The 25,510-nt window shown below is 38.3% G+C and overlaps 1 protein-coding gene and 1 long non-coding RNA gene across 7 annotated transcripts in view; one reads left to right on the top strand and one right to left on the bottom strand.

Annotated features, from left to right (window-relative positions):
- Positions 1-6,686, top strand: part of LOC103468967 (uncharacterized) — a 39,342-nt gene extending 32,656 nt beyond the window's left edge. The window contains exons 3-4 of one of the 2 annotated variants that reach the window (XR_534273.3): positions 5,168-5,300; positions 6,599-6,686. This is a non-coding gene — a long non-coding RNA (uncharacterized LOC103468967). The remainder of the gene's footprint in view (positions 1-5,167; positions 5,301-6,598) is intronic. The other variant, XR_014088738.1, reaches the window with a different exon arrangement.
- LOC103468968 (protein kinase C and casein kinase substrate in neurons protein 3) lies at positions 737-24,064 on the bottom strand. Of its 5 annotated transcripts, none has more exons than XM_008416390.2 (10): positions 22,882-24,064; positions 17,699-17,766; positions 11,352-11,508; positions 11,049-11,284; positions 7,750-7,905; positions 6,673-6,848; positions 5,265-5,385; positions 5,104-5,177; positions 4,408-4,487; positions 737-3,553 (listed from the first exon to the last, which is right to left on the bottom strand). In XM_008416390.2, the coding sequence occupies exons 2-10, from the start codon at positions 17,756-17,758 to the stop codon at positions 3,444-3,446; spliced, it is 1,170 nt and encodes a 389-aa protein (XP_008414612.1). In that variant the 5' UTR covers positions 17,759-17,766; positions 22,882-24,064; the 3' UTR covers positions 737-3,443. The 5 variants fall into 5 exon arrangements, with proteins under 5 accessions (XP_008414612.1, XP_008414613.1, XP_008414616.1 ...); XM_008416391.3 differs by lacking the exon at positions 22,882-24,064 and adding an exon at positions 22,508-22,684; XM_008416394.3 differs by lacking the exon at positions 22,882-24,064 and adding an exon at positions 19,195-19,403.
- Positions 24,065-25,510: the final 1,446 nt, after the last annotated feature.

Genomic DNA, 25,510 nt, shown 5'->3' with positions numbered 1-25,510 from the left:
AGCAATATATATTGTGATACAACTGATCAATATAATTTTTTTATAGAATGTTCAATAATTTCAGTGAACTTCAAGCCAGAACTGCAAAGCATTCTGGGGAAAAACTTTAGCCGACTCTCTCACTGCCAGCTAAGCTAGGCTGGTGGAATCAACCAACTCACTTGCTCTCTTCTGGTTGCCTAGCAACTCAGTCATTCTGTGGTTACCTAGCAACAAACTGCTGAGTAACTTGCATAGCAGAAGTTTATCTGCTTAAAGATAATAAAAATAAAAAATTAAAAAAAACAGTGTGGTGTGAAAATATGAAAACAGGAAATGTCACACAATCAGTTTGGCTGCATTTCAGATATTTAAAACAAAAAAAGTTAATTACTGATATAAAACACTTGTATTGTTGTACGCCAACATCGTCCTGCCCTGATTACGCATCATCAATACATTCAAATGAGCACGAGTTTCTATGTTCACTCCTCTTTTACCTGAAACTGTGTGGTGGTGGGAAAAAAGCAACAAAAATGTCTTGAAGTGTGAAAATCCCTTCCAGGGGGAAACGGTCATCTCCATTTCTCCAAACCAAAACGAGCAGCTCTCCTGCGCTTTGCTGGAACTGATGTGAACGCAGCGTCACTGCGGCTCACCTGCACACCAGGTGGCTCTGTGATCGTCTGTCTGGGACAAACAGGATCCTGAGGGGACCGACGCCATGACGCCGTCACACACACAATGAACACACAGCTTCTGTTTTTAGCATCGGAGTTTATTTCCAAAAGACATGAAGGTTGTGAATGTATAATTCTCACATGACAGATAAAAGTACAAAAATGTATATATGTGTATAGAGAGGAGAAGCTAAGCAAGGCAAAGGAAGCTTTTAATGAAAGGTGCTTCCTCACTTTGGTGAAGATCGTCTCCGTTTCACAGAAAGTCTGAAATATTAGCTTAATCTTGAACACTGTAAAAAAAGAAAAACAAACCTAAAAGTATTTTTCTAGTGCAAATATCTAACGAGAAATAAGAAACTTACAAGTAACTTTAGAGCAATAAATGAGCTTTTTAATAAAAGTATTGATTAAAAAGCTCTAGTTCAATTGGCAGATTATTTCATTTATAACATGAGAAAAACACCTAGTTAATATTTCTGATGTTATGGAATTAATGATTTTAAATAAGCTCTTATATCTTACTGAAAAGTTACTTGTGAGTTTATCGTCTTATTTCAAAATCACTAAGATATTTGGATGAAAAGCTAGAACAAAAAATACTTGGTAAGATTTTGTGTTTTTACAGAGCACAAGACCAAATCCACTCCTGATGAGAAATTATACTAAGTCCTGTCTCCAATGTTTCCCAATAAAAAAGAAAATGCTTTCAATTTTTGGTCTCCACTTGATACCAAAATATGAAAAATCCTGGTAATATTCTGGGTTTTTGCAGTGAAGAAGAAAAAGCCAGAAATATGGCCGTTAATCTGAGGTCATGGCGACGATTACGCTTTGCAGGCGACACATTTGGCTTCTTTTCTACGAAGAGAAGCGGTGACGGTGGAGCAGAACCTGCCGGGTCGTTGGAGCAATTTGAAGGCTGAACGTCAAACTTTACCGTAAAAAATGACCCAGAGGTCGAGAGCCTGAGCTTTAGATTCATCTAAACTTTTAACGTGGCTCCAAAGATCAAAACGTTTAACAAACTGTTGGCTTTTCACTCGGCTTGGATTACAGTTGAGGCAATGCAGAAATGTTGAGTTTTGCTAATTCTGCACAAAATAATCAATTTAATTTCATTAAGGCCAAAGCAGCAGCAGCAGGTCACTGTTAGCACTTAGCCTGATTTGTTTGTTTGCAATTCATCCTGTAACTAACCATTATTTTAGTAATTGATTATTCTGACGATCAATCGGGTTTTAAAAATGGCAACGTTTTTATTAAACAACTTAAATCTTTTTCATCCATTAATAGAAATGCATAAACAATTTAACTCACTGATTAAAAGAGAAAGATTTTATTGCCTAAAATGAAATAATCCAGCATTTTCTCTGAATTTAAAACTATGAGGAGTTTTGGGTAACACACATTTACAGACAATGTTTTTTTTAAAGGTTTTGTTGGCTCTAGAGGCCTTTATTTGAACTACTTTCAAATAAAGTGGCCTCCTCTCTCATAACCCACCGTCTCAAGGTGGGTTATGAGAGAGGAGAAAGACATGCGGCAAATGTCACCAGGCCGGGAATCGAACCTGCGACCACAGCCACGAGGACTAAAGCCTCAGTACATGGGTCGTGCCAAGCCACTGCGCCACCACAGCACCCCGACAGACAATGTTTTAATCTTAAATGCAAAATGTTTATATATTTTGTACAGTTTTGGGTTAATTGCTGCTCTGAGTGTTTGTTTTTTCAGTAAACGGCCTTTTATGAATGTTGATGATTAATCTGCATTAAAGACGAACATGAAGGAAGTTCCTTCTAGAAAAGATTAAAACGTTTAGCTGCACTGAAGGAGATTTTTAGGAAACTACAGAGCAGTGATGCCGTTTCTGCAAACTTTCTGAAAACCAACATATTCTGCAGGAAGTGCAACGACAAAATGCACAATAAAGTATTTCTGATTTATGGCCAGAAAGAGCTAAACTCCCTTTGGAACCTGTGATCAACTCCAAATGCAGAAAACCAGAATGTGTCGCCATTAATTGGGATTTAGTCCAGAAGTTTCATTGATCACGTCAGACAGAATAACACCATGTATGAAGAAGAAGAAGGCTGAACACTTCATGCGTCTTCGCTTAAGTTTTGTTTATTTCCTCCTAAAAGTCTTTGGAAACATGAAAATGTTTGCAGTTATTCTTCAGATTACTGCAGAAATCTGCCGATTTGGAGACGTTACGGAGAAATAAAGCGATCAGAGAGTTTATATAAAGCTCAATAATTGGCTCCGCTTTATGTGATTGTTCCCTTGCAAGCAGCGAAGTGGAAAAGTGGAGGTGAAACGAACTTTAGGTATTAAAACCCCACAAATTAAGACGCATTCAGCGTCACTTCGTTGAAGAGTTTTGTGTTTATTTTACCTGGAGGCTCCAAACATTTCTAACGATTTTCACCTTCACTTCTGCAGCTGCTTGAGTTTTAAAAGCAACGTGAAAAAAATGAAACAAGATAAAATCTCAGTCTTGTCTTGTAGCTTCGATGCCAAACGCCAGCGTGACTTTATACTCCAACATATAGTTGTCATGGTTACATAAAGGGATGTACGTTTGTCTTAAAACATTCATTAAAATCCTTCAGGAGGTTAAAAAAAACGTACAAATCTGTTTGTCAAAACAGGTGAAGGAAGTTTTTCCTGTTTGGAAAACATCTGGGTTTTAAGTTTTAAAGTATTTTTTAATGTTTCTGATCAGAACCAGACGCAGCGCCGGGTTTTTTCTACCCATTTCCATCCGGTTTGTGGGAACTATACGACCTCCACGTAGTTCGCCGGGTAAAGCCCCTCCCAGCCTTCGTCCTTCTTCCCCCGACACCAACCCTGATCATCCTCATCCTCGATCTTCAGAAACTCCTCACCTGCAGAGGCAGAGACACTTTTCACTCTCGCGTATTATTCTGGACCGATTCCTTACATTTTCATGGATTTATTCAATAAATCTGGTGCAAAAGGGAAACTTTGCACCTTTTGTTGCACTTGATTTTACTTAGAGGAGTCAGATTAGACAGAAGGGACTGAAAATGGAGGCTCATCACACGTTTAGTAAAAAATATGTTGAAGATTATGAAAATCTTTGCTTCATTTTACACTGAAGTCACTGAAACGTTACAGCTTTAGTTAAACGAGTCTCAAATTATTTCCATCTAAAGTTATAGTCAAAAATTCACAACAATAATCTGGATTATTCAGCTCATCATATTCAGCTCGTCCTGTTTTCTATTGAGAAACAGAACATTGAACTCGTTTATTCATGTCACAGTTTCAAACTAAACATTTAATTAACGAGCTAAATATTTAGCTTCAAACTAAATATTTTAATTTTGTTAGAAGCTAAATATTCTTTTTTTTTGTGAGTCTAAACTGACATTTAGCTAAATATGAACGTATAACATGGTGAAAATATGACTTTAGAAAATTAATCCCTACTTGTTTTCTCTTAAATAAATAATCCAAATTATTGCAGCTAATTTGTAAAGAGCGACTTCCTGTGTTAACCTCTTTACAGCAACGTGTTCTTCAGGAGCAGCAGCCAAGTCGCCATTTTGAAACAATAAAACGACTTAATGTTGCTTTAAACTTCAAGAAGAATCTTATAATCTTTAATAAAAAAAAGATAAAATAATTAGTTATTTTAGATGTGTGTGGCTCAGCCAGAGCCTGATCTAGAAGCTTGAAGGTTTGTGAAACGTGGAGAACGGAGCTGCTGGTCTACCTGCTTTGAAGGACAGTTCGTCCGTCTCCTGGCCAACGTAGTCGTACAGAGCTCTGACCCTCACGCCGCCAAGCATCTCACTGAGGGAGAAACAGAAACAACGACAACATGGAGGAGAACAGGCTAAATAAACCCAATCAATCTATACCTCCATCCATACCTCCATCCATCCATCTATACCTCCATCTATACCTACATCCATCCATCTATACCTCCATCCATACCTCCATCTATACATCCATCCATCTATACCTCCATCTATACCTCCATCTATACATCTATACCTCCATCCATCCATCTATACATCTATACCTCCATCCATCCATCTATACCTCCATCCATCCATCTATACATCTATACCTCCATCTATACATCTATACCTCCATCTATACATCAATCTATACCTCCATCCATCTATACCTCCATCCATCCATCATCCGTCCATCCCTCCATCCCCCAAAGTGAATAAAATGAGTCGTCATCTTTAAATTCCTCTTTTTCATTTCACCCAGCAGCTGATCGATTGACCTCAAACATCCAAACCGTTTCTGGTATAAAAAAAATGAACCAACATTGTGGTTGGATTTGAACGGGATTAGAGAAACATCTGGATTAAAATGTCTGGATTAAATTTGAACACCAGGATTGTTGGACTGACCGAACAGCAGAATCATGGCCACCCACAGACCCACTAACCTCTTCTCTATTGTTCCTTTCTTTTTTTCCACCTCCTTCTTCCCCTTTTTGCTTTTCTTCTCAGGTGAATAATCCTTTGAAAGATTTGAATACGGTTTAATTTAGAGCCACTGAACTGAACTTTGCTGTAAAAGTCACGGACGTCGGCGCGGATCAAGCACCTGGAAGTGAGGCCAGTCGGTCGGCATGCCGGGCCCGTGAGTGTTTTTCCACCAGCGCAGGTCGTCCTGATCGTCGATGCCCATCAGGGTGTTGTGCAGCTCGCTGTACACGGCGATCACACTGAGCGACAAATCCATCGTCGTAAAACAGAGATTAAAAAGCATTGAGTGGACGTTACATCTCCCCCATTCCCGCCCTGCAGCTGTGATAGATGTTTGAAATGTAATTAAATGGCTTTTTTTTTTATCTGCGATTCTCCATTAAGAGTCACTGAGAAAAACTTGGGCAATAACAAGAAGTGGAGCAATTTTTTAATCAGCGTCGAGTTTAGTTTGATCTAAAGTTTAGTTTGATCTAAAGTTTAGTTTGATCTAAAGTTTAGTTTGATCTAAAGTCACCACAGTCAAGAACAAATGGTGGAGAAACAAAAACAAATAAATCACAACTACATGTTTGACACATCAGAGAACCAGAACCAACAGTGAGTGCAGGCGAGCAGCAGCAAATTAACACAGCAATGAAGAGAATAGAGTCAAAAATAATGAGAATAAAGTCACAATAAAGAGATTAAAGTCACAATAATGTGAGATTAAAGTCACAATAATGAGAATAAAGTCAAAATAATGTGAGATTAAAGTCACAATAATGAAAATAAAGTCAAAATAACATGAAATTAATGAGATTAAAGTCAAAATAATGTGAGATTAAAGTCAAAATAATGTGAGATTAAAGTCACAATAATGAGAATAAAGTCAAAATAATGTGAGATTAAAGTCACAATAATGAGAATAAAGTCAAAATAATGTGAGATTAAAGTCACAATAATGAAAATAAAGTCAAAATAACATGAAATTAATGAGATTAAAGTCAAAATAATGTGAGATTAAAGTCAAAATAATGTGAGATTAAAGTCACAATAATGAGAATAAAGTCATGAGAATTAAGTCATAATTTTTAAAAAATAAAGTCAGTTTTCTAATAAGAAATAATAAAAATAAAGTTATGAGAATAACATATTTCTAAAAATATTAATTTTCTAATACGCCAGATAATTTTACACTGTTTATTCAGTTTTATTTTGAAAATCAAGAAACCGGAAGTCACTGAGTTAGCACTTCCTGTTTACTTTTCTGCGTCGTTTGCAGCTTTTCTTTAAATGCAGCAGAACCTTTACGTTAATAAAAATGTTTATTTCACACAAGGAAGCGTATTTCTACAACGTACAACCAATTTTATTTGAATAAATAAACTTATGAGATAATTTAATTCTTGTTAGCATACGTTAGCGTGTCATTTCATCCTCTTGTCGTGCTTTATGTTTTATTCTGGCCAGTGAGAGCTGAATAAAGCTCTGCCATGAAAACCATTCGGGCCTCATCGCCTGTCGGCGCAGCGAGGGCAGCTCACCTCTCGTTGGTGGTGACGTCCAGGTGTTTGTGGATGGACAGGAAGGCGTCTTTCAGGAACACGATCCTCCTTCGCTCCTCGTCCTGGGATTGGTCGAAAACGGACTCCATCTCCTCCATGTAGCGAGGAACGTAGCGGTTCACCTCCTCCAGGACTTTCTCATAGCGAGCGCGGACCTAAGATTCAGCCAAAGCAGCAACAACTACAGGTAACTGAAGCGATTAATCGTGATTAATCGATTATTGAAATAATCGTCAGCCCATTTACTAATCGATTAATCGTTAACTGGAGAGTGAAGACTCAAAAAAAGGTCATTTGCTAAATTATACAACATATAAAATTTGCATTTAATTGTATAAAAATGTGCAAGTGGTTAAAGGAAATTTTATAAATCCGATTAATCAATTACTCAATCATTAGTTGCAGTCTTAAGAGGCTAAAAATGTTTTAACGTTAGTTTTTTTCTGCAGCGTGCTTTTAAGTTTTTTTAAACACTCAGATGTTTTTCAAGCAAACCTTAAATGTTTTAACTGTAAATATGATTTACATTTTTTTTATACATAGAAAAAATAGAATAAAGATAAAATACAGGCACAACATTCATGCTAGTGCAGCTTTAAAAGTAATTAATGATACAATAACAGAAAGATGAACATTTTAACCTCAGATTAAAGTTTTATGGTTTGGAAAAGGGTAAAAAAAACAAAACTTTAAACACCAACTAATTAGAGAGAAGAGACTCGACTTTTGCTGCCATTACAGACAAAAACAGTTTACATGTTGCCCCCCATTCGGCCATTAGCCCTCGTTGGTTTTGGAGTACTTGATTTGCTGTTATGAGCCATTTTTACTGCCGAGTGGGAGCTCCCGGTTGAACCCCCATCTGTGAAATTAATGGACAACCTGCTGTCCTTCCGCAGCTTTAATCGCGTCAGTCTTCACAGAAAATCACTGCGTGTATTTAACGCCACACAAGGACTGAATTTTTCAAGTTAGGAGGCAAATGAGTGGAACAGATGGAGACGAATCACATTTTAACTTAAAGTAAAAAGAAAGGGGATGATGCACGTTACTCACCTTCTCGGCCTCCTGCTGAGCCAGTTCACGCTCCTCTTGGATCTTTTTCTGCTTGTCGATAGAAACATCTGGGTTTCCCTGAGCGTGAAAGTCCCTCTCCTTAGCGGCGTGCTCCTTACGGCTCACCTTATGGTACGCCCTCCGAGCTTTGTCCAGCTGCGGGGAAAAAAACAACAGATCATTTGGTCACAGAAGGTACGGAAGCAGAACTTTGACTAGAAGAGAAGCCAATGGAGCCAAGAAAACCTGGAAAATGATAAATATATTACTACACATTGAAGTTATTTTACAATAACAGTTGCAAAAGATCGATTTCTGCAATCATACGTTGTTTGGATTCTCCAACCAGATTCATTGATAGTTCCTTACAGTCTAGAATCCTTTGGCAACATCTTTTAGATACATTTGTCATTATGCTGATGACACTGCACTCTTTTTGCATCACATACATCAGCACCGCATACAGGACATCTGCAAGTTTCCTGTAAGACTTTTAACGCCACCTTAACAAAACTGAAGGCTGAAAAACAGTAAGTTTAGGGTGTTGTTGAGGGATGCTACTGTAATGCAGTGACAAGCTGAGAAGTTAACAGAACAAAGTTAACAACAGAAGTGAGTCAGTGGCGAAAACAAACATCGTCCAGCCAATAAATCTGCACTTACCCATAAAACAAAGAGCAAGCTGGCTGGAAAACCAGTGAAATTAAAAAAAAAGACCAAGAACGACAGTTATTTTGCAACAAGAACTGAAAGAGATGGCAACTACGATTGCTACCTAGCTAGCAGGAGTACATTAGCAACTAGTGTTAGCGTTATGACGACGTCTGGACGCAAATCAAATGTTTGCCTGACAGAAAATAAACTACATAGAATATCTGAGACTAAATTGTCCTGCTGCGACAAAAAGCTGTGATGAATGTGTTTAAGGCCAACTTACATTTTTGTAATAAATTCAAGATATTTAAGGCCTTAATTTTAGACAAATTTAAGACTTTTTAAGGATGCCACCTTAATCTAGATGTATATAAACGTATTCAAAACGTACAGAGACGCCACTTTTCAGCCCAGAGTTATCCAACTGTAACAGCAATAACTGTGGAATAACTATGCTAACAATAGACAATCTCATCCAGGACTCATTTTTCAGTGGATCTTTTATTCATACGGGTCCAATATGTGAATGCTAGCTGGACTTAAAGCCTAAAGAAACAACTTAATCACAAATGTAAAACATGATTGTTTTCTTTTTAGAAGAACAAAATGTTAAAACGACTCAAGAGAAAATAAAGAGCGATCGCTTCAGAAAGGACACACTCTGGGCTCTCATGCCCACAAAGAGAAAACTACATGATTTGAGAGGTAATTAATACATAAATATAATCCGTTAACAAGAAATGTCATCTACACCAGCTGGGAGGTTTTAATGATACACCGCAAAGGTCAACTTTTTAAAAGGCCAAACTCATGGAGGCACAGCTCAGGAATGATTACAGTAATTTTCACAGCAAATATAAAAGATTAAATTCATTATATGCTGAACAACATGAACTGCAAACTAAAGCAATTCATAAATGTTGGTTTCAACATCATGGATCAAAACTAAATGCAACAATTCAAGCAGGAAGAAAATAATAATTATTACATGCAAAATAACACTATTAGCAGAGTTGGTTTAACTAGTAACATTTACTTGAGTAACGTTTTTGATCAAATTTGCTTTTAGGAGCTTTTAGGAATATAGGTGCACTACGGTTACATTATGTGGAAAAAGGAACCATGAATTCACTTTAATTTAGATGCTTTTTCCAAGAAGAAAACTAAAAAAAACAGGCATTGTGCAAATTGTACTATCGGTAATACTATCTTTAACAGACTGATAACATATGGAGGTTCTGAAGAGGCTAAATAATGCAAAGAGCCAAAATAAAACCTCTCAATATTGCCAAAAAATTCAAGTATAAAACTTAACATTCAAAGGCAAATACAGGATCCATTACAATAAACAATCCAGAGTTACTGAATGAAAACTTCCTGTTAGCATGGCGGCTAGCTGATTACTGCTAGTTCTGAGTGGCTGTTTCTGACTGAGCGGAGTAATTATGCAGAGCAGGGAGGAGATCGATTATTTTTTTAGAGATTATCTGTCTCATGTTAGGACAGCGGAAGTTTTAATACTTATGTAAAATGTATTTTTTAAGTTAGATGCTGCAGCTTTAAACAGAAGTTCGCTTAAAGCTTTAAGCAGAGGTTCGGTGTGAGAGTCACTACCAGGTGGAGCAGAAGCGGCGCTCCGTCTGTGAAATATTACTACCTGTAGCGTAGCAGCGGTTCAACAGCGAGAGCAGAACCAGCGTCTTACATCGCAGCTCGAAGACTTAAATAATTTTGCGGGTTATTTGTTTAGCTTTCTGACCGTCATGCTAATCCGGGTGAGTGTTTGTAGCTGTGCGCTGCTTTACCTGCTATCTGATCCTCCATATGTCTTTTTTACTGCAGTGAGCCTCGATGTAGCCAAACTCCGTCAAGTATGACATTGTTTTTATGTCGTATTAGATTCGTTGTGTTGATGCATTTTGACCTGCTTAAATTTTCTGCCGCAACACGCAAACCTCCCCATTCACTCAGTGCGTTATAGTTACACATCGCTTAGGATTTGTTGCTGCGCATTTGTGCAGTGTGAAGGAAAGAGGAGACCAGCTGCACAGGCAGGCTGAGAAATGAGATGCAGGTGATCGGTATCGGCAACAAGAGACAATGATCGCCGATCATGCACTTTTTCATGGAAATCGGCCGATGATGATTGGTGGCCGATTGATCGGCACACTTCTAAAAATCAGCCAAGCTAAAATCAGCCCAGGTAAAATCAGCTAAGCCAATTTACAATAAGATCAAATCAGCTTAAATCAGATAAATCCACCCAGACTACAGCACAGAAACTAAAACAAGCTAAGATCAACTAAGACAAACTAATAAAATAACTTAAGATCAGATCAAATAAGCTAAGCTAAAATCCGCTAAACTAAATTAAGCTAAGCTAACCTAAAATAAGATAAACCTGCACAGATAAGACAAACTTACCTCAATGATTCTTTAGGAAACAAACTTTGTTTGACGTAAAGCCTAAATATTTTGTATTTAGAAAAATTTTAAAGTATTTCTTAGTAATTGTTCTAAAGGTTTTAGTAGCTGCAGCATCTAAAAGATCTAAAATCTGTTACTTCTACTTGAATGGCCATCTTTCATTTGCTAAAATTTTTGATTACTCTACCCACCTCCGACTATTACAAACTAAATTTTACCTTCTTAAGCCGTTTCGCCCAGGGCTTCTGAGCGCGTGCAAACCCAGTCTCAATGTCCTGGGACTCCTTGAAGCCTCCAAATAACTTCTTGTGAAAGGTGTCCTTCTGCCAGGTTCTGACCCGGTCTGCGTCTTCCGACACCAGGGAGCGACAGATGGAAGCGTGTAACGAGGCCAGTCGGTCGGCGGACGACAGGAAGCACTGCCAAGCCTTCAGTAGCGACCCGTACAGAGGACCTAACGGAGGAGCAGGAGGGTTTAGCTTTCATGCGTTCATCATTTGCTTTGCAGAGGCAACACTCACTGGAGTCCACCACTGGTTTCCACTTGTTGCTCCATTCGTCGAGCTGCTGGGCGTACTGCCTCTCCACGCGGGCTCTCTCCTGGAAACACGCCACGATGTCATTGCAGGCCTGGAAGGAATCTTCTGTGCGCTTCACGGTGGGATGATAGTTCCCAGGCTGTCACGATGCAGGAAGAGGAAGAGGGGAGGCTGAATGGACTCAACACAAACTGCAGTGGCGAATCTCATCTACCAGATCCGTTAGATTAAAATGCAACAATGCATTTTTATCAACAAAGATACAAAACATAAAACGGTTTCAGATTGTTGATTAAATTAGCTAATATAAAAAATGTGTTCAGCTTATTTTTTTATCTGAACATTGGCTTGGATTATTTTAGCTTATTATTATTATTACTATATTATTATATTTTAGCTTACAGTATTTTATTTTGGTTTGTCTCATCTTGGAAAACAATCAAGAAGAATGGAAATTATCTGTTTTTTTTCTTTTTATAACTCTACAACAAAAACAAACCAATCAATTCTATGCTGATATAAGACAAACTGAGATAAATGTCACTAAAATAAACAAAGTTAAATTAAAATAAATTTTACCAAGGTAAACTGTGAGAAATTAAGATAAATTAAAGCATTTTATGGTTGTTATTATTACAGGGAAAAAAAGATCAGATAAATTAACCTAAGTTAAATTAGCAAAGCTAAAATCATCCGCCATAACCCAGAGTCAGATCAAATCAGCTAGGAAGAAAGCAACCACCATCACCCAAAGTTAAATAAGATAAAATCTGCTAAGCTAAGCTAAATTAAGACAGCATTGAATAAGATCAAATCACCTAAATTTAATTAAGATAAATTAATCAACTCTACCTACAGCACACAAACTTAAAATAAGATTAACAAAAACATACTGTAAAAAATAATTTAAGGTCAGATAAAATAAAATAAGCTAAATCTGCTAAACAGCATTAAGCTAAGCTAAAATCAGCTATGCCAAGTAACCCAGAATATGATTAAATCATATTAATTTAGCTTAGTTTAATTTAGATCAACTTGGAAAACAACTGACTCAAGAAAAAAGATAAAATAACTTAAGATCAGATAAATAAGCTCGGGGAAAATCCGCTAAACCAAAATAAGCTAAGCTAAAATCAGCTAAACTAACCTTTGTTTATTCGATTTGATCAGATAAACAAGGCATAGCGCAACCAAATCTAAAACAAGGTAAGATCAAATAAAATAACTTAAGCTGAGCTAAATTTGTCTGATTTAGTTCAACCAAATTAAGCTAAGCTAACCTAAAATCAGATCAATCTGCACAGATAAGAGAAGCTCACCTGAACAACCCTTCAGGAAACGGTCAACTTTATTTAATACTTTATATTAGCAAAAATTACAAACCATTTCAGTCACGTGACATACTACTAGCGCCATTTGACCCCACTTCCTGCGGTGAACTGACCATATAAGGAGCAAAGCGTGCGGCCCAGCCCTGAGCCAGAAACGTCTCCGCAGCTCGTCTGTTGTTTGTAGATGTGGAATTTGGAAATATCTGCCATTTTCCTGGCAGCCGCCATCAGCTCCGGCTCCGCTGCGCTCTTCACTTCCTGTCAGACTCTTTCAGCGACTGACGCGAGTCGACAGCTGGTTGAAAAGACACCTCAAATCGCGCGTTGTCACTGTTTGTTAAATCATCGCGCCGCGTGTATAAACCGACGGGGACGCGTGTGAGCCGGTTCGTCTGACTGCCGAACCGGTTCCACAGATGTTCCTAATCACGCCGGTGACGCAGCGCCTCTCCGTAGAGCTGCTGCTGCACACGGTGGCGCTCACAACGGCCTTCAGCTAATGGTAGAAGACATATTGAATTCCAGGCATGTAAATAATCCTCAATGTGTCTGCGAAGATATGAATTTAATAAAAGACACTCTTTGCTACACTAATCCTTTCTTATTGTATTTTATAGTCAATACTGTTATTTAGCGAGTTGTGTTGTATCGTCGGTTTTACGCGTTAATTGAAACCATTTGGGGTCTTTCACATCTATGCCCTCCCCTTCTCTCTCCTTTTCTCCTCATTTATCCTTTCTTTTACTTTACATCTGTTGTGGTTTCCAGCAACTCTCCTTTTCTTTCTCGTCTGTGCATTAAGCAGAAACAGCTGAGGAATCCGGTTGGAGGCCAACAGCAGCACTGCAGAGACCCAGTTGGCAGATCTAATTCTACTACAGCCAACAAACAGACGTGTCAAACACATGCGTGTCGAATTACGCTCCCTGTTTTTACATAAAATATACAACACAGCATTTAAACTTGCAGTACTGCAGGTTTTTGTGATAATGATTGTGATTTATTATTGATTTTCCTCAAAATATTGTTTGAAAAACTAACTTTTTACAGTGAAGAAATGCACTAGCTTGCATGTCGAAGAACTGTAGGATAACAAAATGTTTTATACTTTATTTCTATACTTATTAAATTTATTTTTGTGCTCTTGGTGCCTATAGTCCAAACTGAACTTGGAAAGAAATCTCTTCAGCTTACAGTTGCAGAATTACATGAACTTAAAGGTAATGTTGTCTCTGAATGTTTTTAAGTCTGTTCTCACTGATTTTGAGAAGTAATAATCTGTCTGTAAATATTTTAACTGAGGAATATTTTTAATTTATTTATAACGGTTTTAATTTGTTTTGGTTTTGGTGTGATTGTTCTGTAAGTCAGGATTTACCTCCAAGGGATTTTTAGTGGGATGTTCCTGGTGAAATAAAGATTAAATAACTTTTTTAGAGCAGATATAAAAAGGTAAAAAAATTTAAAAACTGTAAAATCTGTCAACCTGCGTTATCTCTGGTATTTTCATTGATTCAGAGAAAGAAGTACAAAGGAATTGTGTTTTAGTTTCATCTTATTTTGGCAGAGATTTACAGCGAACCTCCATGTTCACTGAAAAAAACAGCTTTGCTGCACCCAAATTAGCTTTTAATTTATTTATTACACTTGACAAAATATACTAACTATTCTGAAGGAAAGTGACTCAAATCCTGTTTTTATTACTAAGAATAAATTTGTTCAACTGACGGATAGAAATATTTTATTTCTAAAAGAAATTTCCAAAGAAATGAGAATATTTGTAAAGAATTTGATAACAGTTTTGGAAATAAATTGAACAACATTCTTTCCCTACAAAAAACAACAACAAACAAATAAAAAACTGGACTAATTTACCTGATTTTAGCTTTATTTTTATTTTCTTGGCTCAACAGTTTTGACACCACTTCCAAAGAAACCTTTACTTTTGAATATTTAAAAAAAAAACTTGAAAATAGATGTAATTTATGTAAATAATTTGGAGTTACGTTCCACAATAACATCCGCAAAAGATATGCTTAAATTAAGAGGAGAAAAAAAACCCAGCTAAAATCCAAGGAAATCTAAAAATAAACGTAAAAATCTTGAATATCAGGATAAGTTGAATCAAAAACAAACCAGGGATGATTTTAGTTTGAATCAAACTAAACGCTGGAAAGCGCTTAGTGAAAGCGTTTGAGTGATTTGGCAAACTTGGTCTACTCTGTTTCACATTTGCAGCGTTGGCCGTAAAGCGTGGCAGCAGGATGACAGACAGGAAGTGGTCTGGAAACACAACAACCCAACGGGAGGCTTCCTAAATTACAGGAGGAGAGAGATCAAAGTGGGGCAGCCCCAGTGATCCCAGTAAACAGCAGCAGAAACCAGTCCAAACACTCAGTGTTCACCCACACCCAGTTACAACCTGGTTAAAAATAAGACATTAGATTTCATTTGTTTTCTTAGAGCATGTAAAAAAGTAATTACCCCCTAAACCTGATAAGCTTTTGAATTAGTTTTGTGTTTTACTTCACTGAGGAGAAATTTTGTCTCTTTTTTTTTTTGCCAAAATTGTTTTAATTCAGCCATAATGGAAGATTTGCAAATGGCCGATTTAAAGGAGGCCTATTACACAAAATTAACTTTCTTTCTGTTGGGTCTCAACTGCTTCTAGAAATCAGCCCAGGCACTTAAAAAAACAAAGAAACAAACAAAAAAAAAACACCCGGCTGTTTTATGACGATAAGTTCAAGTTTTTTAGTGTCTGGAAAACGAGCCGTTTCAGAAACCTTCTGATTGTTAAGTCACATTCACTGTGCCGTTACCTAGCAACCACAGGAGAGTTCCACACGTTACCTAGCAACCCAAACAGAGCGCCACAGCATGTTTGGTCAGCTGGTTTTACTGCTGTACAATGGCTGCTGGAAAAGACAAGAGTTTTGTTGTTGACGTTCCATCCAGAAACCATTTGCTGCTCTCTTGTTGGCTGCACAGGAGGTGCTACTAATGCTTTTCAAAGATGTACGGTTGTATAATTGTGCATTTGTTTGCAGCCACGTCAAGTGTTAACGTTGAGTGACAAGCAGCAGCTTATTTTGATTTAAAGTGACTAGACACCCTAAAGCAGCCCATTCTGAGCTGAGCAGATAGAAATCTCATTATCTAAGAACGATTTTATACAAAACAATGTAATAAACACAATTTGTTTCGACCTTTGACCTAGTCTAACCTGTTTTAGGAAGCATAGTTGGTCACCAATTGGATGTAAACCCAGACTTTGACTAGAACACTTGAAATCCTCGTTATTCTTGGCGAATCATTTAGAGGTGGTTCTGAATACCCAAAGTGAACTTGAGTTCAGGCTCAGGAACTGATGGCTGGATATTTTCCTCCAGGGTTTTCTGGTAGAGAGCTGAGCATCCATAAATTACAGGACGCCGTCCAGGTCCTGAAGCAGTAAAGCAGACCCGGTTTGGCTGTTGGTATGTTGTTCGTTCCCGATTTCATGTAAATTTTTACAACGGTCGCAATGGGACACATATTTCTAAAAAAGGGTCAACCTGTGTCTCATCAGTCTGGAGAACATTCTTGGTGACTATTAAGTTAACAGTTTGACGGGCCTTTGTGTTATTTTTGTTCTGGTTTTAGAGTGCTGCGTTTTTGTAACGTTTCTATGTTTTAGTCACAAACACTGAAATGAGCCGTTTCATGTTTTCTCTCACTGCGTTTCTCTGGAGTCTCAAATATTCAGAAATGACTCTGGAAACAAACCGATGGATGTCGACGTCGGTTCTCATCTGTATAATGTGTTGTTGTTTGAGGTTTCTTGACCTACTTCATGCTGTCAGAGAGGTTCTGCTTGGGGGATTTCTTGAGTCTGTAAAGTCTGGCAGTGAAACTGAACACAGCTTACCAAAAAAATGTGCTTAACATTGGATAATTTCTGATTTAACAGAAATTGTGTCACGCAAGTCAAAATAAATTTTCAGCTCAAATGTATGTAGGTGAACATTTTTTCTTAAAAATCAAAACACAGACTATGTAGTCGTGTTTTACTCAACTACAAACTAAGCCTGAACTATTTTAAATTAAACAAATAATCTGAATTTTTTGTCAGACTTCAAATGGTTTTCCCTTACTGATTATTGATCATACTGTTTGATTATTATTCTGGACTCGATTGAAGAAAACTGAAAAATATTTTGGCCATAAAAACAGGATCTTGGTCAGTCTTCATTTGAAAACACTTTCTGTATTAGCCAAGTTTTAATACAGATATTAAAAGCAGGTTTGGGTGCACCAAGGTGTATATTAGAGTGCAAGTCAATGGGTAGATGTGGTCTTAGTTACCGTGACAATAGAAGGAAATTATCAAGCTGGGGAAAGATCATAACTTTGTTTTGTCTTAATTTATTTAATTAAATCTTGAATTGTGGTCAATTGTGGCACAAAATCAGTACAGGGGCCGCAAATGGCCCCCGCTCCCTTTTTGAACATCCTCGGTTTAGATAATTTATAAAGCAAATAAAAGCTGAGTTATAATATAAAACTTGTATTAACTAGAGTTATTTTTGTTGGATATTAAAAATAATTTCATGTTGACGTTTTATGAAAATGCACAGTGATGAACTAATTCAAGCGTGTAACTTTTGCCTTTTTGTGTAGAAAACGGTGAAAATGAAATCCTGTTAAAATATGCAGCACTGCTGCAGGTAACCACAAGACGAGATTCGCCAAAAATAATCAGAAAGAAACTTCCAATTAAGGCAGTTCTGAAAGCCTAGAGGTTGCTGCTGACATTTAAAAGTGGAGATAAAGCCTCGTTTCTGAAGGTCTGCTCCCTGAGCAACAAAACTATTTGTTCTGTTTTGACTGGAAGTAACACAACCTTCAGACTGAGAAAGGGAAGCCATGTCTCCCGGTCCTCACACACACACACACACACACACACACACACACACACACACACAAAACACACACACACACACACACTGCACATACCATCCAGAAGCTGCGATGGGTGACATCCTCGGGATTGTTTTCTGATGACGACGTCGACATCGTGCTCTCTGGGAAAGTAAAAAAGCATCTCAGATTAGTTCTGACTGTGTTGTCATTCTGCATGTTTACATGTTTATCTGCAAACATGGAAGAAAACAAAAAACAAAACACTTAACTACACACAGAGGAACATTTTTATATAAAACTGCTTCATGAACAAAATAAACCAGGGAGCACTTTTAAATAACTTCAATTGTCTTTATTTTGATATTCTTCACTTCTAAGTTGTAGCTTTAGAACCATATTTATTTAATATCCTTGACATCAACCATCATTTCTGCCTTCCAGATCAGGACTTTGCATCATAAGTTGGTAAATTACACAACTAGTTCAATATTTTCCTGAACTAGTTAAAAAAAAAAGACAAATGAGTAACACATTGGTCCAACTAGTAAGAAAAAAATGCCATTATTCTCTCATTTGTAAAGTTAGGAAAAAATAGCTGAGATACTTAGCTTACATAACAGAGAAAAATTGTGTTTTATTTTTCAACCATGTTATTCATTAATTTATAAATGTCACATTTTCAAATTTTGTACTTAATTAGTGAGCTAAATATTCAATTGACAAACTACATACTCATAAGTATTTAGCTCAAAGCTAAATATTTAGCTAATGCAAAATTCAGTTGCCGATAACCGGAAGTGAACTACAACTATCAAAATAAAAGCGGGGTAACTTCTGCTGGCGTGGCTGATTCACTGTTGCTCATGTAATCGTTGTTTCTTTTCCTCTCGTCATATACAATATTTCAGCTTAAAATGCAACATGACCCGTTTTAATGGCATTATTGACGTCTACAGCAACACTTACATGCGGCCGCTCAGCAGCAGGATGTTCGGAAAACACCTCTCTTATTTTGATAGTCCGCTTCCAGGTTATCGGCAGGTTGTCCTATTAGCTAAATATTTGGCTAGCGAGTTAAATGTTTAGCTTCAGACGAAATATTAGTTACTAATTAAACATTTAGTTTGAAACTATGACATTTATAAATGAATAAATAACATGGTGAAAATAAGTCTTTAAAAAATATTCACCACTTTCCTCTCTTATGACTAAATAATCCAAATTATTGCTGTTAACTTTTTTGACTGTGTAGACTTACAAACCCTCACCCCAGTCGACATGTGTCAGACTGTCATACTGTGTCAAGTCATTGACTAATGAGTCATGAAACCTGCTGGTTTCCCTACCAGTAAAACTTTATTGGCCATTACTCGTTTTTCTACCAGCACAGCAGATATACTGTAGTTTAACTCCTGCTAAACTAGAAGACAAAAAGCAAAGCCAGTATAGAGTATATTTGCCATACAGCTGTCTTTCTCCAACATTTCCTAAATGCAACTCTAAAACTTTAAACAACTATTCAAAGCAAACACCGCCAGCTGGTAGGACTCCATTTCTCACTTCACCAGGAAATCAGAAATCCAGCTTACAGACCATTGCTCTCCGTCAGGGCCGAAATGAGGAAACGCAGCTGCTGCAACACATGTCAGTTCCTGAGTCGTATAGTCGAGGTTCTGTGTGCAAGATAAAGAGCTGGAGCCGCTGTTGGAAGATGATTTGCGTTGTAAATTTGAACCTCGGGGCGAGTTTTACAGTAAACGGGAGGCTGCTAATAATGAGCTCTGACGACTACACTGAGAAGCAGCCTCCCAGCATTCCCAGCGTTGCAACATGAGCCATCCGAAAATAAATTGGGTCTATGACTGAACTCATCCCGTCTTTCACAAACGCTTATTTTTACAGTTGTGGTGCACATGCATCTTCTTCTACAAACACAAACAGTTTTGGTCCTATATGGTGTATTTGCAGGCTGAAGATGGAGAAATTAGGTTAAACATTTAAAAATGCAGCGTAGTGGTAGGACAAGTTAGGGAACTACTTGGAATAGACGTGTAACAAGTGGCGACAACAGAGGTGTTGCACTGTAAAGTGGAAGTAATTCACTCACTAAACACATTTTCCATCAAGGTTCTCTAAGAATCTTGTAAATTACAAAAGCCCTTTCATTTTCTTTCTTGCAGTTATTGCACAACAACTTTGGCAAACAACAAGAGAATCTTGATGTCTCCAGTGCAGACATATTCTCAGATGGTAAAAGGTTTTAGAACTGCAGCCTTTGTGAATCTGGTGTAAACATCCTTCATCTTATTAAAGGCGCTTTTATAGAAAGACCTGAATACAACCCATTGGTGCTTTTGCAATATTTTCTCCGATATCAAAGCCCCTTAGATTTTGTTGTTCTTTAGTGGGTAAAGAAGTAAAACAGCATTTTTCAGTATGATCTACCTCAACAAGTTGTGGGTCGGTATTCGATTCTCATAGTTTGATAGCCAAGTTCTTACATCATCGACGCAAAGATCTGAGCCAAACTGATGATTTTTCTTTAAATCTGAGCTGCATGGTGGCATCATTTTGCAAGAAGACCCTAGTCTGGGCTCTTTCTGCTTGGAGTTTGTGTGGATTCTCTCCAGGTACTCCCTCTCACAATCCACAAACCATCCATCCATCCATTTTCTTTCACCCTTGTCCCTCAGTGGGGTCAGGAGGGTTGCTGGTGCCTATCTCCAGCTAACGTTCCGGGCGAGAGGCGGGGTCACCCTGGACAGGTCGCCAGTCTGTCGCAGGGCAACACAGAGACACACAGGACACACAACCATGCACACACACTCACAATTTGTGTGTGTTTGGACAAATTGTCCAAACACACACAAATTGTGGGGCAATTTGGACAGGCCAATTAACCTAACAGTCATGTTTTTGGACTGTGGGAGGAAACCGGAGTACCCGGAGAAAACCCACCATGCACAGGGAGAACATGCAAACTCCATGCAGAAAGACGGGGGCCGGGAATCGAACCCAGAACCTTCGTGCTGCAAGGCAACAGCTCTACCAACTGCGCCACAGTGCAGCCACAATCCACAAACATGACACTAAATGTGTTTTCACGCCTGACAGACTTGGTTCCATTGGGGCCCAAATTTGCAACACAGCAGCTACATTTTCAGCTGCTGTGGTTCTCTTTCATCTGAGTCAAACGAATCAAAGCCTTTGAAAAACCTCACCAAGAACACCAAGAACTGCAGAAGGAAATGACACGAAAACCTCTGAAGAAGGCACCAAGTTCAATTTCCTTCTTCAGGAAACGTAAACAAAAAAGGAAGCAGCATCAGATTTTAGAGGTTGTAAAATTTCTCTTTTGTCTTTAGGTAAAGACTACTAGGCATTTCTCCCGCTAGCGATAGATTCTCACGTTTGTTTAGTTGTATTTACCCAGAATGCCCTGCGCTGTGGTCCACTTCCTGCTTTGGAGTCCAGTTGATGTATACATTTGCCCCAGAGTTCACTTCAACTGAACCGAGACCGAGGTTTATAGGCAAACTAGAGTTCATGTTTTTGGTCTGCATCAGAGTTTGATTGCTTTTTCGCATGTCTATGCATGTCCATGTTTTCGCATGTCCATGTCTATGCTGGACTTTTTCGGCAAACAAACGAGAGTTTGATTAGAGCTGACTTAATTTTTGATTTTCAGCCAACGTTTTCATCTGGACTTACTGCGTCTCACTTCTTCCAGAGCAAAATTATGACGAATGTCTCACATCAATAATGTAAAAGTCAGATAAAATGCCACAATTGTTCAGGATGCTAGCGCTTTGAAAGCAATCGGACACATATCCAGTTTAGTTCCACATATGGAAGTGGGACAGATTGGATTTTTTGGAGGTGAAAAGATCGAATTTGTGCTGTTCAGACTCCGATAAAAATAGTTGGATTTGGGTCGCATTTGCCTGCTGTGTGAACATAACCCAAGTTCCATCAAATGAAAGATCGTGTCCACTGTCCTATGACCTTAGTGACAGCAAGGCACCGTGGTATCTGAGGTTTTTACCAACATTATTGCATAAATAATAAAGCAAGTTGATATTCTGCATGTTGTAGTTTGTGTTTGGTCACATATTTTTGATCCAGAAGGTTGTTTTGAAGAACAGGGCCGTCTTGTATTGTGGTCTGTAGGGTGTGACTGACCTCATGAAAACAGAACCTTTTCTCAGTTTAATATTAGAGCAAGCAGTCGTTATGCCTTCTGGTGTTTCTAACCCACAGCTGCTGGTGAAGCTGAACTCCACCCAGACAGAGACGTCAGTTTTTTCCTCCCTGCAACCATCTCTCCTCTTCAGGCGCACAATTAGATCCAATGATTTCCCTCCACGTCTCGCTTGTTCACGGGATATCACATGCTCCACCGTACAGGCTCAATCTTCTCCGCCGCCAGGGTTGGGGGGGCTTACACAACACAGAAAGCTGCAGGAGGTCGCAGAAATAACGAGCGGGCTGCCTTTTAACCCCTGACCCTCACTTCCTGAATGCTTTCCCAACGTTGGCCGCCTCTCATCGGGGTATAGCGGGGTTCCCAGGAGAACCCAAAGGTCGTGGAGTTCTGCCCCTTTGTCTTCCTCTACCAATTACGTCCAACTACTCTGCAAAGTTTGACGCAGCTTTTCAGAAGCAATAAAGAAGAACTTTCTCCTTAAATTGGTGTCTTAGTCAAACTGCTATTATAAACAGAACTTCATTGCTTCTTCTGGGAGGTTAAAGACCCTGCAGGAGGAGGGAACTGACCCAGATTCCATTATCCTGATAACTTTTCAGCATAAACATAACCATGTTTGGAGTTTTCATCCTTTCACTGCAGAAACCTCAATAAATCTTCATGCCGTTTCAGCACAATGAAGGTTTATGACTTACCCCTGACTTTTTTATCCTCACTTTTTGCATTCCCAGAAAAGGAATTTGCTTCTCTACTATTTCTTTTCTTCAAATGCCCATTATGGATCCAGAAAATTTGAATTTCTTGAGATCTTTGGAGTTGTCAAAGTCCATATGAAGCTCCAAGTAGAGCAAAGTCTTCCCCCCTTTTTGAATCCTGGCTCACACTTTCGTTCCCTCCCTCTGTCCTCGTTTCATCTGTCACGCATAACTCAACACGCACACTCACACACACACACACACACACATGTTGCATGCAGGAAATATATAGCAACAAATGGACGGGGAGCAGAAACAGGAGCCTCGTCACTGCTGGAGATCCCTTCTAAATGAAAACCATCAGAGCTCCTTACCTCTTTCAGCAAAGCAGACGTTCCCGATTCGGCTTTTTTTTTCCTCCTTCTTCTTCTTCTTCTCCAGTTAGTCTCTGAAATCTTCTCCACGCTGTCTTGTCTTCGTCCAACTCCTCCTCTTAACCCTCTCCAGCGCCGATTTTCCACCCGTCCAGAACGCTGCTGCTGCTCTTCCCCTTTCTTTGCCCCTCTGTTTATGTCAATGTTCTTTCCCTCCTCCTGCCTTCTTCTCTTCCCTCCCCCATTTTACTAAACCTGTCTCCTCCTTTTCTCACCAACACAGCTGTAGAAAGGTTTTTCTCCTGTTCATTGGACGTCACCACTTGTTGGAAGTTGTCTCTTTGAGTTAGTGAACTTTGGGTGTGTGAAATAAGCTGATTCACCAAACTAGATATAGTTTTTGGATGTGTACCAGCAAAAATACACATCTGTGCTTTAGTTTATCCCCTTACTCCCTCTCTCATCCACATTCCTCTGGGATTTTTAGGAAGGCCAGCCTTCACAGCTGGATGTCACGTCTGGTTTCTGTATATAAATACATACTGAGAAACTTTAAAGTGAAACAACTGCACACACTCACATATTTCTGACTTTGTGGCAATTAGTCATGACATTTCCACCTGCCAGGGCATGCCAGGTAAATAACTAGACAGGTGTGTGTTGCAGAGCTCGCACGCAGCTGCTCAACCTGCTCTCAGAAAACCTATAATCAACTCTGGAAGGACAGTAGAAGGAAATGACGACATGAGGCGGGAGAAAAAAGGCCAAAATGTTAAATTTACTGTCCTCCACATTTACTGGCACCCATGCGCTTCTTTTCCGACATTTCAGTACACTAAATATTATTTAAAAATTGAAAGTTATCGATTAACGAGTTAATCTAGTGCTCTTACCGTCATAGAAGATGTATAAAGAATTTTAAAATAGAAGTACATCATTATATTCAAACATTTTGTCAGCTGTGTTAAATATTGACTAAATAGAAAATGTGGATATCTCAGCTGATTAAAGTTAAACAGTCCCTAAAATCAACCCTGCTTATTGGCGTCATGTCTTTTTCTATCACGTTATTTTTCTGCTTTAAATCCTCCGTTTTTTGTTTAAACGTCCACACCTTCGTAGCAAATCTGTAAGTTTTGGTTGAGAAGTTGACGGAAACTCCGCAGTTTGTCGAGTGTTTAATATTTCGAAACATTAACGGATAAAATGAGTCTTACATCCCAAGTCGGACTCCGTTGGGATCGTTTCTCTTTGCCGCTCTGGGAAATCGCCGCCATCTTTGTTTCTGACTCAAACGGCACCGCTTTAAGGATGACCAGCGGCGCCCTCTGCTGGCTGGAGGCCAAACTACAACACTGGAAAAAGGGAAAAAATATAAGCGAACTTTATTAATTAATCGATCGGGGTTTACATACCAAATCCCGAGTCATGTAAAAACGTTAAATTATTATTATTATTACTTTTTGGCCATTTATGTGTTTATTTGGATCATCATCAGGAAGTCACACATTACTTTCAAACTCCATGACTAACCTACAAAAATGTTTTTCTTCATCTTATTAAAATTGCAATTAATGATAATCCACATTTCAATGAAGGATTTGAGGGGATATTATTCTTAAAACTTGGATGAAGGCCGTAATAAACTGAAAGTACGTAATCGTGATTGAATATGTGATTTCACAAGAACAGATAACTGCCCGTGTTTTTATAGGAGTACAGATATTTTTTTGGGAAAGGAGCAGAGCAAAGCAAGCCAGTTTCTGCTGAAAAGGATTGTTAAAAGGCCAGGTGGTTTTAGCTGCAGCAGCCCGGCATGCTGGTCGTACAGATGTCACATTGTCCTGATGTTGGAGTCACTCTGACAAGGAGATTTAATACATCCTGAAGAGGACAGCAGTCCATCACAGCAGATAAACAACCACTGACACATACCAGCGTGATTCAGAGCCTTCACTTAAACCAACATGGTTTTGGCTTGAGGGATCCAGAAATCAGACATGTTCACTTCCTTTTTATTACATTATAATACAGAACATTCACTTCTCTTCACAAAGAGTTTAATGTTAATTATTCTAATATACGGTCATAATCAATACATTTGAATTTATCTCAGTAGCTTAATTCATTACGTTTATACCACACAAACTGATGTTTCAAGTTTTTATTCCTGGAAATTACAATGATTTTCCGCTGTAAAAACATGACATTATAATTAGTATATTACAGCAGACTAATTAAAAAAAAATACAGAAATGTGGGCTTAATGAAATGTAGTTTTAATACCTGATTAAATGTAATTTTCCAAAGGTACTTTTAATCAAGCTAACGAGCCTCATCAGAAGCATCTTCTAATTTACTGAATGTGATTTTATGTTCGAGGGGGAGAGAGCGCCCTCTGGTGGTCAGAGAAAGTAACTTCACATATCAACACAGGCACGCCGTGTTTTATGGTGTTATAAATATATAAATTACGCCTAAATGTTCTTTTTTTAAGATAGTATTTTTTACATTTGTTTCTTTTTATTTGCTGCAAAATTAGATATTTGTCACTGCTACCTGCAGCTCCTTAGCTTTAGCTAAAAATGGAAAAAACGACCAGCAAATTTTTGTAAATGTATATAACAAC

This window comes from Poecilia reticulata, chromosome 8, assembly GCF_904066995.2.
Source record: "Poecilia reticulata chromosome 8, P_reticulata-male-v2, whole genome shotgun sequence".
Classification (NCBI taxonomy): Eukaryota; Metazoa; Chordata; class Actinopteri; order Cyprinodontiformes; family Poeciliidae; genus Poecilia; species Poecilia reticulata.
Note: the sequence above shows the minus strand (reverse complement) of the source record. Positions and strands in the feature narration are given on the sequence as shown.

Coding starts and splice junctions, on each gene's coding strand:
- LOC103468968 (XM_008416390.2), bottom strand. CDS start 17,758: ATGTCGACGTCGTCATCAGAAAACAATCCCGAGGATGTCACCCATCGC. Junction 7,906..11,048: donor GGGCGAAACGGCTTAAGAAG/GTAAAATTTAGT, acceptor TTTTCCCCGCAG/CTGGACAAAGCTCGGAGGGC. Junction 3,554..4,407: donor CGAACTGTCCTTCAAAGCAG/GTAGACCAGCAG, acceptor CTGCCTCTGCAG/GTGAGGAGTTTCTGAAGATC.